General features: G+C 34.8%; 1 protein-coding gene across 1 annotated transcript in view; it reads left to right on the forward strand.

The window, feature by feature from the left end:
• Window positions 1-20,036, forward strand: part of METTL25 (methyltransferase like 25) — a 64,897-nt gene extending 44,861 nt beyond the window's left edge. Inside the window, exons 7-12 of the mRNA XM_084306081.1 lie at window positions 484-513; window positions 1,650-1,723; window positions 4,314-4,407; window positions 17,167-17,241; window positions 17,858-17,929; window positions 19,518-20,036. Of these exons, the coding sequence (XP_084162207.1) occupies window positions 484-513; window positions 1,650-1,723; window positions 4,314-4,407; window positions 17,167-17,241; window positions 17,858-17,929; window positions 19,518-19,604 (432 nt within the window). The 3' untranslated portion in view covers window positions 19,605-20,036. The remainder of the gene's footprint in view (window positions 1-483; window positions 514-1,649; window positions 1,724-4,313; window positions 4,408-17,166; window positions 17,242-17,857; window positions 17,930-19,517) is intronic.
• Window positions 20,037-21,124: the final 1,088 nt, after the last annotated feature.

A 21,124-nucleotide genomic window follows, 5' to 3' on the forward strand; every position in this document is an offset into this window, starting at 1 on the left:
CAGTAAAGACATTGTACGTTGAAATAATATTTACTTTAAAATACTGATTATGCAAAGTGAATTACTTGTATTTCTGCTGAAACAGAAAATATTAAACAGAAATATATGACATTGCATTTATAACATTATAAAATATTTAATTATAATTGTATAATATAAAAACAGAAAAAAACTTTTTTAACACTTTCACATTACGTATTTCTCTGAAATTCTTTTAGAATACTAGGAAAAGGAAAAAAATTTGCTCATATCTATTTCCATTCAGTTGGTTATCATCACGTCTCCTATAAATAAACCAAAATAACAGGAATGAGCTGATTATGAGTCCCTAAAGGTATTAACACTTTAAAGTGTGCAAGTTCATGTTATATCACACCATTAATCTTTTAAAATGTCGTATCCTCTGACTTTTATACAATGTGTTTATAAAATGTTCTGATAAAGAATAAACATATCAGCAATTTAATTCCTTCACTTTTAAAGGCTTTGGAGCGAATTGCAGTTGGACAAATGGTAAGTAATATTGTTTATTTTAACCATTCTAAGATAAAATGTGTTTTTCCCCTTTGAATGCTCTCAGTCCATGACCTTATATTGAACTTCTGAATTTCTGGAATCTAAAACACTAGCACACACTACATCAAATCCTGATAGATAGCATGTGTCATCACAAAATTGCATTTTTATTGCTGCAATTATACCTAGTGAATCTGTTTTCTTTTGACAATTAAGAGTCTGAAAAAAAAAGCACAGCTTAAAATTTAAGTCTTTAAGATACTCTTCCTAACTTCTTGCACTATCTTTCAGCAACTACATAAATTCAGTCCAAATGTCTTTCTGATATCCCTGGTTTGGATCACTCTATCCCAGTGTTATATCAACTAATGTAAAAATAGAAATTGTTATGACAAAAGCTTGAATCTGTAAGAAACATCATCATTCTCATTTTTAATCCCTGTATTTTTTTTTTTTTTCTCTGTGAATACTTTGAATTCTTGTTGTACAAGTTATCCTATCAGGGATGGTGGACACCAACTGTGCAGATAGTTAAAAGACAAGGCTGAGTACTCTTCTTTCTGTATGTAAGCCCCCTGATCCCAGTAGTATTCTACTGTAGATGCATTTTGCCATGAATTTTTAATCAGCAAGTATTAACTAATTTTATGCAAACACAAAGATATGAAGTTTTCAGTGTATTCTGTTTTTAATAGCATAGTACTTTCTGAATGGTTGAGACTACAGTGTATGATGATTCAGCTAAGGAATTATTCCTTTGTCTTTAAAACAGTTTAGGTAAATTGTTATATTTATTTTGCATAGTAGAATTTGGATCATGATCAGTATATTTTTTCTCTGTTCTTTTTCCCTCTGCCAACCTTTGAACTGTACTTCAGAGCCCGAATTTTTTTTTTTTTTTTTTTCTCACATTAATGGTTACATTAGAATCTGACCAAAAATGTAAATTTAAGTGTGTGCAAGAACATTAGTGAATTGTCCCCTTAAAGTTGTTATGACTGATTGTAAAGAATGTAAGCCAATATGTAGTTAAGGAAGCCAATACTGGTTTGTTACTCTGATATTAATTTCAATGCCAATTTTAAATCCTTGCTGTTGTAATGTATGTATGTATTTATTTATTGATTTTGCAGCTGCCTACAGAATCACTGTTTTATCGAGCTGTTCTTCAAGTTATTATAGAAGAAATTTATGGTGTCACCAAAAGGTAGGAAGCTCTGAATTCACAGACCACAAACCAAAGATCTAATTCTCTGCCATCTCTGTTCTGTTTTTCTTAAGAAGTCATGTTTAAGAATCAGACTCATTAGACTATAGACTATCAATTGGTATTAAAATGAAGGATACATTTGTTCATCCACATCACAAATGTGTTACCTTTCCTTTACCCATAGCTTAAAAAGGTCCTCCTTGGTACTAGATGCATGCAAAAAAACATGTCTTCAAGAGAGAACAAACAGCAAACTCACTAAAAGTCAAAAAAATCTCAGTCTGCCTTGTTATTCGGAATTCCTAGCAACTTTAATAGTGCAGAAGACAAAAAGGCATTCCTGTTTATCCTGAGAAAAATCTGCTGTATGACCAACAGTTAGCATGGCTGTAAAGGACTGCTTACTGCCTATGTCTACATTAGCAAGTACTGCACCCTTGTAAAATGGGATTTGAATAGTTGCTGCTGAGGTCTTGACATCAGCACTAAACTCTTCTGGAGCTGTAGTTGGATTAATTTTTGTCTAATTCTGTGGTATGTGTGCCCACTAACATTTGGAGCACACCCAGAAGCACATATTCAATTTTAATTTAATTTTTGAGCTCTGAGCCTGTTCCACAGTGCTAACCACAGTATAGGAGGTGGGCAAAACCAGAAAAGTCACTTCAGATACTTACTGCTGGTCTAAAATAAATGCTAGTGCAGATACCCCCAAGACTTATGCTAAATGTGGAGCCAGGCAGCTTACTCTTCAGAAGGTCAAACTCCTGAAAGAAGAGATACTTACCTATTTATTTTTCAATTACATATAAGATAACATATAAAAACATTGTTACTAAGTTGTAAAAAAAGTGTGAAATAGATGATAGTATTCTTCATTTGTTAAAGGAAGCATAATTTGGAGGAAGTAGTTAGGATTATACTTTTGAAAAAAAAAAAAAGTGGGGCAGGACTACTTTCGAGCTCACCAACATGAGTTGTCACCATTTTCATTGGAACAGCTAACATCTTTATTGTTCTGAAGCCTTGAGAGATTGTTTTGTAGTTTTTGAGATGTCCATTTCTGGAATGAGTAACACCTAGCAAACACATTAATACAATTAAGAGAATGAACTGTAAGACCTTGAACTATCATTAATCCGTTTTGCTTTTTTTAAACTACTTGTATATATCAAGAACCTAGTAAATATATTGTAGTATATTTGCTGACCCTGGCCAGCAACTAAGCACCCACCAGCCGCTCACTCAGTACCCCCACAGCAGGATGGAGAAGAAAATGGGAAGAGCAAAAGTGGGAAAAATCCATTGAGATGAGGACAGTTTAATAACTAAAGTAAATAGAAAGGAAAAAAAAAAAAAAAAAAAAAAAAAAAAAAACAGACAAACAAACAAACAAACAAAAAAGTAAAGCAAATGCAATCACTCACTGTCTGCCACCCCAGCAAGACAGTCTCCAAGCAACAGCTACCATGGAAAGATTACCCCCCCCCAGTTTTATTGATGAGTGTGACAGTACATACTGTGTAATATCCTTAAAGTCAATTTGGGTCAACTGTCCTGGCAAGGTCCCCCCCCAGCCCAACCCAAGCCAACCTGCCACAGGGCAGAGCTGCGTGACAGCAGATGAAACATCAGTGTGTTACCAGCACTTTTTTAGGCACAAATCCAAAATACAGCACCATATGGGCTGCTATGAAGAAAGTTAACCCAGCCATACCTGGTGCAATGTCTTTCCTCCTATAGCAGAATTAGGAGGGCAGAAGCCTGTCTTCCAGTATCAATGCAGCATAATCAACTGATTTTCAAACCACATGAGCCCAAATGTTTAAATGCATCTCAACATTAAATATGACTACAGAAATTATTTCTTCTTTACAAATAAACATGACTTGATTCTCAGTGAGTGGGAATCCCTGCCACTCAAAAAACGTTAGAACTGCTACTGAATAAAGTCTTTCTGTTAACCTCAGTGGATGTTAATTCTGATGCTTAAGTACGGAGTAAGAAGGATTACTATTATTAAAGAGAGGAAAATGTTTAAAACATTTTAAAAGTGTTATTTGTTTGTTCTTAAGAAGATATTTGTATTTAATGTTATTTCTCCTTAACTAGTTGAAGTGCATACTCAGGAACAGCTACTGTAGCTGAAAATGTAACTCCTACACAACAAAACTGGAAGAGGGCAGTGTTACAGTAGAGCATAGTCAAGAAGGTGAATTCAGACTAACAAAAGCTGTGTGTAGTTTCTCCAAAATATTTTAAACACGGCAGGGAAAAAATGTATGTGACCTGCTATGAGTCAATATTTCTATATGTTCGTTACATTTTCATACATTATTGTAACATTTTATGAAACTAAACTACCCACATTTTAGCTGTCTTCAAAAGTAAGTTGTGTCTAAAAAGTTTTTCAAGTATTAGCTAGCTATTATAAGTGAAAGGTGGAAAAGGAACATTGCTACTAACTTGACAGTAGTGGCTGTCCAACAGTTTTATTTGCCATGAATTAAAAATTCAATTAAAATTATTTTTAAAATGTGTAAGTTTCTGTTGCTGGAATGCATGCATCTCAACACTATATTTGCAGTGAACGACATGTTGGGAAAATTTTCTCCAAATCATCCTCTTTCTTGGATTATGTCAGAAAGTCTCTGAAAAAACTGGAACTGGATGATTCAAAGGTGAGTCGTGAAGCAGAGACTGTATGAAATCCTTATATCCATGTGAGTTCATGAATTCAGCACCACAATGCAGTGTTTAAACCACTGAGTTGTGTAGTTTGTATATTGCTGTATAAATATAAAGTAGTTTTATTTTTAGCAATAATAATAGTATAATCCATACTGATATATTAAAGAAATAAATCAAAGCTGAGTTGTTTTGTGTTTTTTGGAAATCAGCTTCCATGTATAAATCCTTTAAAAGGTTTTGTTTTTTTTTCTAATGACTTTATATAAAGCAATCCTTTATTATACATAATGCTAATGATCAGAATTTTTGAAAGCCTTTCCAGTATTTATGAATGTAATCCTAAAAATCACCTTTGAGGCAAAAAAAAAAAAAAAAACACAACAACAACAAAAAACAACAACAAAAACAGTGCTACATGCTCCATTTTACACATGCAGTCATTTAGAAGTAAATATAGCCATAAATATTGCTGAATGAAGCAAACATGAAGAACTTCTTGCCTGTGCGGATAATGTATACTCTGATAAAAGTAACTCCTGCACCCTTTTAAATCCATCTGAAATACTATCCAATACAAACTCACCGCTTTTTCATGTGTACTTTCTCATACAGTTTGGTTCCTAAAGTATCTCCTATTGATTTTAGCCTTTAGACAGTCTCCTTAAGTAGCTTTTGAAGATCTTGTGAAGCCTCTGTGTGTACAAAAACCTATTACTTTCTTATTTAAATTAATGAATGTTAAGGATGAATGTTAACATTTTAAAATAACTTTCCTACATAGAGAAAAAGAAGTAGGTACAAATCTGAGATTTAAAATCGAAAAATCTTTCAGATTTTTTTCATGTTCTCAAATGTCTTGTCTTAGTTCTTTACCATACAACTGTTAAATTGGTCAACAGATGGCAACATAGCATTAGGCATGGAATACAGCTATGTGAGTGTAAGGTCATAACCATGCTATGGGAATAAATTGTGTAACAGAAACTAGAAGGTATTAGATTATTTTTAAAAATGTACAAATCAAAGAAACAATAGCTGTGGCAAGTGAGTAAAGTACTTAAGTTGAATGTACTAGCTTTCAGTAACTCAACTCTTACAATCTGAAGCCAAAGTATGAAATCACTTAAAATTTGCCAGATACATCAAACCATGAGCTAGGAGAAAAATGCAAAACCTAACAAAAATGCAAACATAAATAAAAGACTGAATAACTGCAAATGATGTTGGAATCATGCTTGCATGATAATTAGGCACTAACATAATGCACTTGCCTCAGTTGAAAGCAACTAGTAAGATGCTACCTTCCTTATTCTGTGTACAATCATCCAAACGCAATAGTAGATTGATTGTATAATAGTTTATTTGAGTAATTATTGATTAAACGCTGCTGGTGAGAGTTACATAGTATTTCCTTTAAAATTATTGAACATGTAAACTTCATGTTCGTGTGTCTGATTTTAGAAGCACTACCTTTTGCTAGAAAGGGTCTGGGCAAGGCTGCCCTGAGAGAAACATCTGGCAACACCACTTCAAGCTACACATTTGTGTAGGTGCTTAAGATCTGATTCAAGTAAATGTTAATTTTTGCTTGTATTGCTCCTCATTTTTATGTGCAGCTGGCTGCATGGTGATGACTGAGTTTTATGCTGATCTAAATAATATTATTTTTTATTTCCCAGCTATATTCAAATCTGCATCAGGACAAAACCAGTGCTATTTTGATGCTAGCATGAGGAAAGTTGTTACCGCTTCCTCAGCAGTGGCTCTGACATTGCAGTTTTCATGGTGGAGTCAGCACTATTTCTACATGCTAATGGAGAATGTGTTAAATTTCTCTTTTCAGAAGAAAATACTTACATAGCTAAAATTGTGATGAAGGCTAAACACTTGCTCTGAAAGACAACAAAAATCAAAGAGAAATTTATGTGAATTTGTTTTCTAGTTCTGTTTTAAAAACTGAACAAAAGAGCAGCTGCACCACATAGACCAAATGTCTGGTCTGTCTCTGATGGTCACCAAAAACTGATGCTTAGGAAGAATGTAAGATGGGAGTAAGCATATATGAATAATATTTCCAAATAATCAAAAATGTGCCCATCAGCCACAGAAAAAGGAGGCATTCATCATTGTCTCCATGAAAAAAAAAAAAAAAAACAAAAACAAAACAAAAAAAAAAAGCAGCTAAGGAAGACTTGGTCAAATCAGAAGTGTTTAGTTTATTGTTTTTCCAAATCTGGAGATAAAAAAGTGATCCACAACAGAGCACTGGCACTAGGGGAAGTAATTAGGGATGCAGTGTGATACAACCAGGGAGAACTGTAAGAAAATATTGTTTACATAGTGGTCTCTGCTTTATGACTGCAAATGCTGGATATTTAACAAATAAATTTTTAAAAGTCAGAAAACTGAGAGTCATAATATCAAATAGTAATGCAATTCTTTTACAATGAGAAAATTTAAGAGAGTTTAGTCTCTCATATATAGAGACTAAACTCTCTTAACCTCTCTACAAGAGACTAAACTCTCTTACTGTCTCTACAAGAGAATAGAGATAATGACCAGCACGGTACCATCCAGTCATTTTCCAGTCTGGACAAACAGAGAGGTAGGATAAAGAGGGCAACTGCATAAAACACCTGACCCACCTCAATGCGCATTTACATAAATACATGCCTTTTTGCTAAATAGAGATGAGGGCTCTTCTCAGGTATAAACATCCAAACAGCAAACTGATTTTTGCTATTATTTTTCAGTAAGGTTAGGTACTTCAATCCTACCAGTTCTTCATTTTAACAAGCCTCTCTGCCTCTTTTGTTGTGAAGACCTTTGCTTATCTGAAATCAGAACCAGACCCTTTATGAAAAGATTGTCAATTGGGAGTGAGTAAGAGTGAGACAAAATAGTAAAATTATTTTTTCTACAAAAAAATAACATTTACCTATCACCTAGGGCCATTCACTGTTACAAGTTCCTGCTCAGGGACTGAAGTTTCCCATTACCTTAGCCAAAATAATTTCCCCCATTATGTTTTCTTTTCAATGTAGAAGAGCCTGTCAAGTCCAGATCACACACTGAGATGTAAATGAACTTTTTTTTTTTTCTGTCTTTTAGTAGAGAACCATTCTTTTGACACATTTCTCCACCTCAATGGTAAAACTAAGGCATACACCATGACTTTTGAATGTCTGAACACATTGTGAGGGCAGAGAGGGAGTCTTTTAGTGTCAGCTTGATGCTTCGCAGGTATGATTATATTGCTTCTAGATTTAGAACTAATGGCATTGCTCTGTGGGCCAAGGATCCCTGCACAGGTCTTCAGTAATGAGTGTGGATACACACTGAGGCAGAATTTTATTCCAGGTTGTTTTCTTTGTCTTAGTTCACTCTGTTCCTGTGTGCTCCATGTTGTATGAGCAAAGCATTCAGCATCACTTAGATATCTAAGGGAGAAATTTGATCAGACTCCTTCTCCCTTTTAATCAGTTTTACCTAATTTAACAAAAACATGGGACTCTCACTTGAAAGAATGAAGTGATTGTGTCTGTTCTTTCTTCTGGAGGATCTGGCTGCTCTTCCACCAGTTAGTCTTGCTTCTTTCAAGCAACAAGGGCAGTCACTCCTGCCTGTTGCCACGTTTCTTCATCAGAATGAGTTTCAGCTCTATTTGTAGCCTTATTGCAGATAGACTTAAAAGTAAGCCTCTTTATTAAGTCATTTGGCTACTACTTAGGACAATAAGTACTACAAATGGCATAGCCACAGCAAAAAGTACTTGTGTAAGTATTCATGTATATCTAGTCTTAGAAAAGATAGAAAAATGTTCTTAAATTGCCTAGTGTCCTGTAATTATTGGGATAAATCATCAAAATGTTGTTGTTAGAGCTTACCTTACTTTGATTTAAGGTGATTAAAGGTTACAGGCTTACCAGGTTAAGGCTGGGAGACGTGGGGATCTGCAGTCCAGCTAGGACAACTGTTCTGGTAGTGAGAGCCTCAGTGGGTGGAGCTATTTAGCAAACAGAAGCTGTCCGGGATTCATTTAAGCACAAAACACTATTTAATGCCACATCCAATTGCAGGAAGATACACAGGGCTGGGAACACTCCTGATGCATCCGCAAAGGAAAGCTATTAGCCACTTTGATTTCATCTCCTGCTATACACATACTGGAGTTACTGCTATGGCCAAATAGCATACAAGATAGTTATATAGTCAAAATATTTCATTAATCACGTAACCCTTTCAGATGTATACATGTGCTCACGAGGAGCAAGAGCAACTTTGAAGGAAGGGTCACTGTAAACCTTCACACACAAAAGAATGTCTGTCAGTGAGCCTGTTGTTGCAGATCTACTTGGTTTTGTACATCCAAGCTTCCAGGTGGCCTGTGACTGGTATTTTTCAGTTTTGAACAGTCTGGTGTCTGCACATAACCTGAAGTTCCTGCTGCTCTTACCCCTGTAAAAAAAAAAAAAAATGTCATTTATTTGGCAAATAGTCTGAGATAAGATCTGCAACAATAAACAGATGGTTACTGCTCAGTTTCCACTATCCCTGCTTGCTCTACCCCAACCAGACTTCCTAAAAACAGCTGCTGCCCATTTGTCTTTTTCTGATCCTGTGCTTCAGGTAGAGCATCCCACACAGATTTACAGCTGTCATATCTGAACTGGTGGATCAGGAAAGGGCACTAGACCTATGTGTGAGGTGTTGTACCCATCACAGCAGCACTTAAATTAATAACACAGTAAGAGAAACTCATGTCCTGTGGAAAACTCATTTATCATCTTAAGTGATTTAAACAACTTTGATATTTGATATGTTATGTCTAACAATGTTAGAATATTTCAAAGCCTTGATTTAGCTGTGTAGCTAAATATAGATATAAGTAGTATCATCCTATATATTCTGCAAAGGTTGTGTATTTAGAAGTATATTTAATTAAATGAATGCGTTAGTACTTTATTTCGCTACAATAACCAAGACTTTGGGGTTTATTTATAATTGATAATGGATACATAATAATATATGATTGCTATATTTTTGTAAGATTTTCTCAATTTATTACATATTATTCATTTATAAAATAATCCTTATCCTCTAGCAATTATGCTTGCAATTTTTATCATTAAATAAATCCAAAGAGATCTGAAGTACACTGGGCTTGCTAGTTCAGCTCTACTGGAATTCCTAAATGACTTCCTTTTTGATACATTGACTTTGTGCTTTTGCAAACTCCATAGCATTTAATTTGAGTAATAAAACATGTAGAGAGAATACTAAAAATAGATTTTGTGTGAAATTACACTAATTACTTTGTTCAGTAACTGGTTACTTTTTTGTCAGACAAAATTCATTTTCTAATGTCTTTGATCACTTTTTATATAGTTAGTGTGAATATTTGACGTATGTTTCATACAACAGTAGTGTGTGGGTTTTTTTTTTGTTTGGTTGTTCGTTTTTTTTTAATGGCAATAATTTTTAAGAAAACTAGCAGAAGAGCATGCATATGTGACTTTTTACTTTATTTTGGTGAAGCAAACACCTAACAGTAACACTTGCCTGTACGTACACATAAAGTCTGAAAACTAAGTAGCTGAGCTGAGTGATTTCTCAGTGATATATCAAGTAACAAAGAAAGTCAAAGGTCTGAATTTAATAAGCCTAATAAAGTAGCTGATTCTATTGATTTTTAAAATAAAATAAGGATATGCTGATTTTAAAAATAATTGGTTTTGCAGAAGGATCACAGATGTATTTTTATTCCAAGTTTCATGTGATTTGTCACTGTTTCAGAACAGCAGTTTTAATACACATTTCCTTTTTATAATTGCTCAGATGGCAGAGTGAACATGGATTAAGGAGATGTCTTCTCTTATGAGCCAGTTATTCATGTTAGCTAAATCTATATTTAATATATCAAGCTCAGTCCTGAATAAATTTTCAGCAGACATAACTTATGCTCTGCTTGCTTGCACGTATTTACATGATAACAGCGCTCTTTTTAAAATGAATACAAAAACAATTCCAGTTTGCTGTGTTCAGATTCCTGCAGCATGAGACGGAAGCAAAGCCAAAAACTTAAATATGAGACTTTCAAAGATTCCTCCTAAGAGAGTTAGAAGTTCCCGTCACATGTGCTTTGTGAAAATGCTGCGGTAAATGTACCTTGCAGATAGCTTCACAATGTGTGGCTGGTAAAATGTTTGGAAATGCCTCTGGAGTTTCTTGGGATCCATCCCTAATATCATACCTTCCCCCTTTTCAGACCAAACCAGGGACTATCTGACAAGCCTTTTCAAGCTTTATGGTCACTCTGAGAAGCATGCAGGTGGAAGCCCTCCTCCCCACCCCACCCCAGCCATGTTAGCTCTCTGTCCAACCTGTGTTATGAGCTGGCCTGATTTCAATCCCTAACCATGTTCTACTCATGTAATGACAAATGGTCTTTGAGGAGGTTCCTTCCCATTTCCACATCTGTTCTACTCAAACAATACTGTTCTCAATTTCACTTATATTTCCTAGTTTGTTCCTATACCTGCTGTTTCAGGTGTTCTAATGATCTTCCAATTCGTTAAACTTGAACACAGTTGTATCAAAATATGTTGAACAGAATGTTTTACATGTTTTTAATTGTTTTAAACCATATAATGAAGAGACTCTGTGCTCTATACATGTCATTGACAAACGACATTGCAATTAAGTGAACAGGTGAGCCCAGGACAAGATAAAAAGCCTCCATCCTTATGGAGCTTGTCAGGGTAAGTTTCATTATTTAGAAAACTGAGCTTTTTTAGAGCAACGTATTTAGGAAGTTCCATCCATCCTAGAATAATTATTAATAAATTATGTTTCCACACCATGTGAGAACATTCTAAAGTAATAGACTGAACTCCAGTTCTTACACCTTTAATATATATATTTATAATTTTGCTTTATTTTTTTTTTTTTGTATGAATTTCTGAATAAGTAATGTTACAAGATTTTGACCAGAGGAGCATGGCATTCGCTAAATTTATCCAACAGGATTAGCTGAGTGATGAATTTCTAAATTTAATTTCAGCACCAATATGAAAACTCTTTAACCAAAGGGATTTCTTATACTTTCCCAAGTTCAAATGGCTGAATATGTAATCTATTTCCTACATGTAATGTTCAGTTTCCAAAACTTGGCATATAGTAGCTTTTTAGGAGTCTTAACTACAGAATTACTACTTGCAAATACATTTTGTTTTGTTTTGCCTTGTTTTGTTTTTCATGTGGCACACTAGTTGATGTGCCAACAGGCTAAACCAATGTTGTTTTCAAGTAGAATGCTAAATGAATGTTTGGGTCTTCCATGAACTTGTCAGTTGTATGTGAATGCTTCCTTCCTTCCTTCCTTCCTTCCTTCCTTCCTTCCTTCCTTCCTTCCTTCCTTCCTTCCTTCCTTCCTTCCTTCCTTCCTTCCTTCCTTCCTTCCTTCCTTCCTTCCTTCCTACCACACAGTTGCTAGTGTGAAAAGAATGTGTCTGGTGCTTTTGCTGTACTAAAACGCATAAGAACACCGTCCTCATTTTTTGGCATTTGTCAGTGTCTCTTAGAAACATCATTGTGCTGTGTCCTGCTATGAAGTTAATAAATGCTTATCTTAACGTGATAGATTAGAATATTATAAAATGTGGCTGGCAAATAAAGCAAAATAAGAGGAGGAGTCATACTGTTTGGCTTAATTTTACTGTTATTTTTAAAAATGTTAAAAAGCCACATACTTAGAATTGGGGAACTATCAGTAGTGGAATTGCATAATACATTAGACATGAACTAACTTGAATATATATAACTATAATTGGAAGTAAAATGAGAATTTTTGCAGAAATCAGAAAAGGAAGGGACTTTTAAAATGAGATTTCTTATAATTGTGAAGGATCTTGATGTCTACCCCCCACCAAATTCTGTGTTGAGGTCTTTAAATGACAGTGAAAACCTCAAATTCTGAAGTTCATTTGTTAGTTTGGGAAATACTAAATGAAGATGTGGGTAACACAAGTGTATAAAATATACACTGCATATATACTCTGCATAATGCTGTTTTCAAGTATAATTATTTTTGAAACAGGCAAAATACTGTCCCAATTATGGTAGCATAACATTTTAGTCTGAGGCGTAATTTTAAGAAGTGTGACTTTTACTTCAATTAGATACAATTATAAATGATATAGATTGCATTTATTTGAAATGCATTTCAAATGAAACTCTAAATAAACAAAGGCTTCTCAGTAATTACATTATTTGAGAAGCAGGAAGATTTTAACTACCTTAGTCACTGGAAAATTGTAAAAAGTTGTTGTCTGGTATGGCCTCTCAAGCATTTTGAACTGACCTAAGACACCGCTCAACTAAAAGGGTTGCCTTATTAGCTTCTGGTACTCTTGCTAGTGTTCATGACAGCACTGCTGCAAGGAGAGAGAGGAAACATGGAAATGTGCAACCAGCACAGGAGTAAACAGTCCCATGGAGGTGGCAAAGAGCATTATGTCAGTTTGACTGTGGGCAGGGTCTCTAGAATCTGGCTCTCTTCTGTAGAGAGAGTGCAGATTGGGCAGTAAAAGAGGCTTTCTTTAATTCAGTCATAATATTTTTAGCCTAGGGAAAGTCACAGCTTAAAAAAAAAAAAACAAAAACAGAAACAAAAAAACACTCTCTAGAGAAGTTTTAAGTGTGGGATTACTAGTTCTCACCCACCTTGTGCCTGCATGTTCTGTTTTCAGAGCGTGCTCAATCAGCACGTTTGTGAGATTCCAGTATAACTTGGGTCTGCTCAAGCGTGCAGCACCTCAGTTGCTCTCAAGGATCTGTTGACAGCCTGCTCATGCTCACTACAGATGAGTCTATTGTATGCGCCACCTCCAGCATGTAGCATTGTTATAACTAGGGCAATGGGAATCTCACTGACTTCTAGTTACTCTTGGTTGTTTTGGCTGTTTCAGCCATCACACCAAACCACAAATAAACTACTTTAAAAGAAAGGATGCACCACCATCACGGTGCAGAGAGGCACTTTTGTTCACAACCTGGTAAAGATCAGGAGCTAAATCAACTAAAGTACACTTGCCAAAAAAGCTCCGTATGCATTGAGTCTTCCTTACTACATCAGTAGCATAATCTAGATCTTTGAGTGTCTTATTAAGAGAAGGGCATGATATTGTATTTAGTTTCTTTCATGCATTTTAAGTCATGCCATGAGTTCGTAGTATCAGCATCATAATGTAAGTTTAGTACATGTATTTAAAGTTATATATATATAGAGAGAGAGAGACAAATCTGTGGCAACTTTCTATGGAGAAGAGTTATACACACAACTCTGGTGGCTAAATGGGGCTTGCTTTACATATATATGTAAGTCCAACCTTTTCCTGAAAACACAACAAATAATTTGGTCCTACTTCACCTCAGAGGGATAGCTGAAGATTGTTGGGTACCTAGGAAATACTGAAGCCAGGTAGCAAACTGTTGCAGTTTCAAACAAAACCACCATAATCCAAGTTTTGATCTTCTTCCAGTCAATTGACCACAGAGCTAAGGACCATTTTCCTTTTAATGCCCTTTTCTATCAATGTATTTTTTTGCAGACGCTTTCTCTCTTTTTCATCTGGCCTATTATATACAGCTGGGTCACAAGCCAAACTTCCAGCTGAGCTACAATTTGGAGTACCACCTAATCTACCCATGACAGCAGGATGCATTCTGTCAAAATGTGTTAAGCAAGGAGGGAGTGCAAAAGCATTTGGGCTCAGTACTTGAGTATGGCTACAGCTAGGAGACATTTTTGACCCAGCTTTTTATTTGTGAAACATTTCACAGTTAATTGGAATGTTTTGTGAAGAAAATTGGAGAACATAAAGGATGCAAAAGTAGAAAGATTTAATGTTCATATTTTTACAAATGCAGATCTTTATATTTTAATCCAAATAGCCTATAATTTCAAAAATCCATTATACTGAAATGCTTTTAATTCTCAGTTGAAATGAAAAGCTTATAGAACAGAGGTCAAATAAACTATTTTGTTTATCTCATGACTGATATATTTTAGTTGGTTTGGATCTTTCGATATTTGCACAGCTTTACTGGAAATAAAATATCAACAAGACAAAAAAAGTCAGTGCATTAGTACTGTCAGATCAACTTCTCAACCTTGCTGCTGTAGTTGGGAAAAAAAGTTCTTTTTAAATTAAAAACAAAGAAAGAAAGAAAAAAAAAAAAAAAGAGTCAAAGGCTACAAAAGTTCTTCTAACCCCTCCCTTTCTTTTAAGGCAGAGCTAGAATTTTGCATCATTCCTGAAAAATGTATCTAAACTTCTTAAAACTTTCCATGATGATGACTTAAAACCTCCCCTGTCCTGAATTAACCTCACAGAGATTTTTTTTTCAAGTTTTTGACTGATTTTCTTTGCTGCAATGCAAGTTCATGAGTTCTTTTTCTACCCACTGTAGATGTAGAGAACAACCTTCCTTAACTCTTGGTGGCAGCTTTGTAAAAGCTGGTATTATGCCCGCTCTTGATTTTCTCTTCTTTACACTCATCGGTTCCAGTTCTGTCAATCTGTCTTCACAGGTCCTATTTTCTAGATTTCTGGTCTCTTTTCTCTCTTATGTTTTTTTCAAATAGCTCATTTATTTCTGTGAAATCTGCTGCACCAGAATGGATACAGCATTCCAGCTAGAGCTTTACCACTGCCAAGCAGGGTTGAAGGATTACTTCCTGCTTGTCCAAGCTGTTCTCCCATACATGTCTCAGTATGGTGATTGCTTTTTTTTTTTTTTTTTTTTTTTTTTTCAGTAGTACAACTGTGACTCTTGCTCAGCTTGTGATCTGCTACATCTCCCAGGTTGTCATTTGGAGTTCCTCATAGGGAACCGCTAGTTATTTATGCCTGAGTGTAGTCTCCCCTGCATTTCCATATAGCACTTCAAACACTTTTCTAAGCAATGATCCAATTTCTAAAAATTATTTTAAATTCTAGCAATTCTGTACTTTCCTGTTGCACATTTACAGAGTTAGTTAATGTGGTTTCTGTTCTATCATCTGAGTTCTTAATGAAAACATTCTGCATTTTTTTTAACAGACCTCCACTCGGTCTGTCTTTTCAGTTGTTTGGAGACTCATTAATAACAACTCTCTTGTTATGGTCATCCAAACAATATTCACACACTTTATAATACTTTAATCTAAAACTTGTTTCTTATATTGGGTGTTGAAATTGTTATATGAAATGGTGCAAAACCCTTGCTGAAGTCAAAATATATGACATTTGGTTTTCCCTAACATGAATCCTTCCACCCTTCTTTTACAAGCAGGCTGACCTGTGATTTATTCTTGACAAATTCATTACTTATCTGTTTAGTGTTTTTTAATTCTTTGCATTTTTTAATGGGTTGGATCAGACTGCTCTACAATGAAAGACACACATCTACTAGCAATCTGACACACCATCTTTGAGAACTTCTCAGTGACAGTAATAGTTCTGAGGTCATTTCATTCTCTTCTTGCTTATCATAAGATGAACTTCATAATACATACCTGATTTTAAAACTTACAATTTATGTAAATATTCTATAGTTTGTTTACCTATTTTAAGCTATTTTATTCCTTTATGACTGGATTAGCCACGTGCTCTCGGATGACTTTGATAATAAAAGTGTGCAAAAATGTATTAGACGCTTTATATTTCCTGGTCTTTTGTCACTAGCATTACTTTTCTGCTAAGCTGTGGGCTCTTTCCATAACTACAACAGAGTAGCCGTACTGCAGACTCCCAGTACTGAAATACATCAGGCCAATACATCAGGCTCTTTCACCCCCACTCTTTCCAGCACCCTCTGTCACCAGTAATGTTGCAGACCTACTTCCCACTCCTCTGACAGGCTTCTTAAGTGGACAGCTCATCTGTCTTCTTTAGCATCCAGGACTGTGGACATCAGAAGGGTATAGACATCAGGACCTACAAAGCCTGGGAAATGTTGTGGTCCAGCTGCCCTTAGAGAAAATGCTTTGTGAGTGCAGTTATGGTCATAGGTCTAGCTACCTGCTGTGGTGCAGTGGCCACTAGGGGCTGAAAGGGGAAGGGGTATTTAGTTTAGTCAAGTTCTTGAGCTGCCTTGGATCAAAATCAGCCCAAAGTCACAAAATTTGCGGTTACAATGTCAGTGCTGGCAGTGTTGCATCAAGTAATTGGGAAACATGCAGTGGTTCAAATTAAACAGAGAAACTTTTATTTCAGAGGTGGGTAACTTGTGACACAGTGAAACTGTTATTTCCAGAATCTGACAGTAGGTTCTTTAATGTGAAATACCATCCAGGAGTCCTGACTTAAGCGTGATACTCTGACACCAGACTCCACTCTTCAGCCATTTAAATATATCTCTTGGGCAGGGGGGTGCAAGGTATAAGATATATGAGAAAGGAAATGAGAATATTATCTCCATTTGGCTGTGCAATGTTCATTAAAGAACGACTAGAGCTTTCTGAATAATGAATATATCTCAGTATTTCATGTCAGTGCAAAATGCCATCTGAAGAACAGTAATTGTAAATGAGAACTGAGAAATTGCTATTGGAAAATTATTATAGACTTCAGTAAATTGCTAATTTCAAAAACAAAACACAGATTTCATTTGTAGGATGACTTTTGATTAGGAAAAAAATGTTTCATATTTCAAAACTGGCATGACTCTGATACTTTTTTTTTTTTTTTTTTAATCCTTTGCAGCTCCCAGACAGCTGTATAATGGATTACTATGAAAAATACAAGCACAGAATGAATGAGCTTGAAGCATTTAATATGGTAAAAGTTATAGGATTAATACCATTACCTTGTGTTATATATATGCTAGTCTAGAACAAAGTCCTGTTAACTTTTATGTGGAGGTGGACTGTCTTACACTGAGGTATGCAATCTCAAAAACAAAGCAGCTCCCCCTTCCAAACTTTGGAGCATATCCTATTCAAAACTATATTAGGTGTCAGTAAAATAATAAAGTGAACACATGGAAGATTCTTTTTCAAGAGGGACTATTACCCTGGAAAATGAAATGTCAGTCTCCTTTTAAACCTAGACTGGTCTCCACACAGTTATTTCATAAAAATTCTTTTTATTAAAATTCATTATTTCCCTCTTTAAAATTGTTCTGCTTCATATAATATCATTTTCTTGTTGGACAGTGCCTCAAAACCAACTAAGTAACGTAGTTTCCTAGCTTTATGGCATTCCATGTTTTTTTGATCTTTAATATAATCTGTTTAGAAGATGTCCACCCCACAGGGAAAATTGGCAAGGTGACATTTGTACAACTACTAGAAAATGATTGACCTTCCTGGAATTGTTTTGTGGAAGTGTAGCCATTGGGAAGTGTATTGGCTCTCTTTCCCCAGATCATAACAGCATCTAATCTTTCTTTCAGTTAAAGGTTGTGCTGGCTCCCTGCATAGAAGTTTTGATACTGCTGGATCGTCTTTGCTACCTCAAGGAGCAGGTATTTTTGCATTATGTTTTATGGTACCTAAAGGCTACATCAGTGAAATGAGACTATTTCAGCCAATTTATTACTGCACAGACCAAAAGTCTCTGTTGCAGAATTATTATTCTCATATTTGCAAAAGTATAAGCATTCATTCAATTTAGTATAAACATATGCCCAGCAGATGTTTTTATTTTCAGCAAAGCAGCAACAGTAAAACTTATGTTCTTTTAATTGTATGGTAATTACAAGTCAATAAACAATACAAAAATAAATAATTTAAATATGCAAGAAATCTTTTTTAATATGACAGATATTTAATAATAATAAAAAAATGGAAATTGGAAATGCTAAACAAACATTATACCGTACATTCTGGAGTTTCCAAAGAATGAGTTTTAGAACATATAATTAAAGAAATTTTAGGTTAAGTCCCATTAGGTTGTTGTTATCATTTCTTAATTAAGATCTATGATAAGAGAGGGTATACTTTTTCCAACTGTATGGGTCAACTGCGGTATATTTGACTAGCATACAGCCTGGATATATTTTACAAATATAGATGTGGGATTTAATAAGCAAATGCTTCTATATTTACTCTGTAATGATTTCTGTTACAGTGTTTCTACTAACACTAATTTTGAGCTTGACCTGGATAACTTAGAAGCATCAATCACACTTTCTCTACACCAGCAGACATTTTTTGGATAAGTAACAATGTGATCAGAAGACATGGTAGCATTTTCCAGCTTCTGTCCGGCCACAGTCAAAATAAAATTTTAAAATAAAGTTTAAATTCATTCATGTGAATTACTGTTCTTCCACTATAAAGCTTTCATTTTAATAGCTCCATTTTATCATAAGTAAAAAATCACTTTCGTCTCTACCACAGTATACTTGGAACAACTGAGTTGTAGCAAATGTATGCTTTTGTTCTAACTGGTATTTTTACTGAGAAGCAATTTGAGATATTTAAATAATGATATATTTTCCCAAATGCCAACCAGTTATAAATCACACGGAGATCTGTACGATTTCCAGGATGGAAGATCAGACTTTGTGCATTTAGAGCTAATTTACCTTTTCTAAATGTAATATACCCATTGATTCAATCTTGTACTGGTTGATTCACAAAATATGTTTAGGAAGAAAAAATAGAAATGATAAAAGCCATATGCAACATGAAGACCAGATCCAGCTGGCCCTACTCATTTGAAAAGTCAGTTAATTAGCTTCAGTAGTAGAATGTGCTACATAAAACAAGTAGAACTTGATCCTTAGTATCTTCTCTCTTGTTCGACCAGAAAAAAAAAAAAAAAAAAAAAAAAAAAAAGACAACTTTATTGATTAAAGGGTTGGTAAGGTGTCACTTGATAGTGACAGAAATAAACTGACTTTAACATACATACTTTTTTTTGTTTGTTTCCCTTTTTCACAACAAATCTTCAATAGTTTTGTTGTTAGATAAGTGTTTTTCCTGCTTTGCATTAAGAATAATCTTTTTTTTTGGTGATTTTGCATTTCAAAATGTGGACCTATTACCATGCCTTAACTTTTAAGTCAAACACATTTTAATGTACTTCAATCATATATCATTTTACAGGACAACATTGCCTGGTCAGGACTTGTGAAGTTATTTGATCCTGTGAAATCCCCCAGATGCTATGCAGTTATTGCTCTGAAGAAATAGCCATGTTTTTAAGTGGAAGCAAATTGCAGATAGGTTGAAAGCTCTGAACTGATACTGCTATTTTCTCAATGTTGTTTTTAATTGATTCCTCAAGTATACTGAAGTGTTTGCCAACTATTTACTTTTCAGCTGCAAAAATAAAAAATGCAATGCCTCTGTGAATCATGAGAAATAAATAGTGAGCCATACCTCCTTTATAAATACCACTGTTTCCTCATGTCAGTTATTAAATAATGTTGAACATTTGGCTTTATTATAAAAGTTATGAGCTATGTTATGTGATGAGTATTTTAAAATAATGTCAATATTTCTTCCTTTTAAGGCATTATCTATTGATATCTATCATCTTGATATTTTAAATCACAAGTTAATTCTTCCATAAAACTTCTCATTTTTTCCAATGGCTGGCATCAGCAGTCTCAGACTAGCCTTGCTTTTTTCTTTTCTGGATTTCTTAGTTTAAGCAGAAAATTAACCTGTACTGTAGACAAGAGGTGTGTAGACTTTGTACTTCTCTGTTCTTCATGTCATCAGAAGCAGCTTGTTATAGAGGAACCTTGCAGAGACTAGAACCTTCTGAGACTAGATAAAAAATACCCACAGAGTAGTTTTATATTAACCCTTTCTTCCTTCAGGCATGTTCCTAGCCTGACAGGCAAGAAACCGTGTGTGCTCTAGTCCAGTGGATGCCAATGTTTAAGAATCAGTTGCTGTGTTGGGGTTCACTCTCTAATCCTTGGGCTTTATCAGAAAGCTATTATCTGGGCCAAATGTGTTGGGTATAAATATAAATCTTTGGTGAGTGGAAACTTGCTAGGCAGTTTCTGCCTGGTTGTACTGACTTCATGAACGGGAAACTTACTTGTTGATGCATTTATCTCAATGGGTTGCCTCAATAAAGTTGCAGATGTTCAATCAATTAAAAAAGAGAAAAGTTTATATTGTAAGTTCTAGTGCTTTTATGAGAATTTTCCACTGAATATAAAACATAATTAACTACCAGTGCACAGAATAAATAAATAAATAAATAAATAAGGACAACAAATAGGTAACAAAATACTGATTAAAGAAGAAAAGGAAGAGTGCAACTTTGGTGGGCAGAAGATGAGAATAACAAGAAAATATTGTATATGCATTCTATAGTGAAAGTAATAGCCATAAGAATCAAACTGAGATTCAGATCTTAGTAGGAATAAATCTTTTTCAGACTGCAAAATATAATGAGAGCTTGTGAACATGGCCATTCAAGAAAAGAGAAGTAGGATATTATTCTAATAAGCCACATCTCTTGATGTATTCACTTGGAAGAAATGCTTTTTTAGTAGTGTAGTAAGTTTACTACTGTCTATTTTAGGACTCTCAGTCCTTGTTAGCTCCATGGATCCAGTATGAGCTTCTCATATTTATTTAGTCCCAGTAGGTTCAATCCTTAGAGCTGTTGAACACCTGCAATACCCAAGGAAATTAACAGAAGTTGCAGGTGCTAACAGCATCTCTAGAGTGCAGCTAAGAAAAGAAAA

Source organism: Netta rufina, assembly GCF_964035555.1.
Source record: "Netta rufina genome assembly, chromosome: 1".
In the NCBI taxonomy this organism is placed as follows: domain Eukaryota; kingdom Metazoa; phylum Chordata; class Aves; order Anseriformes; family Anatidae; genus Netta; species Netta rufina.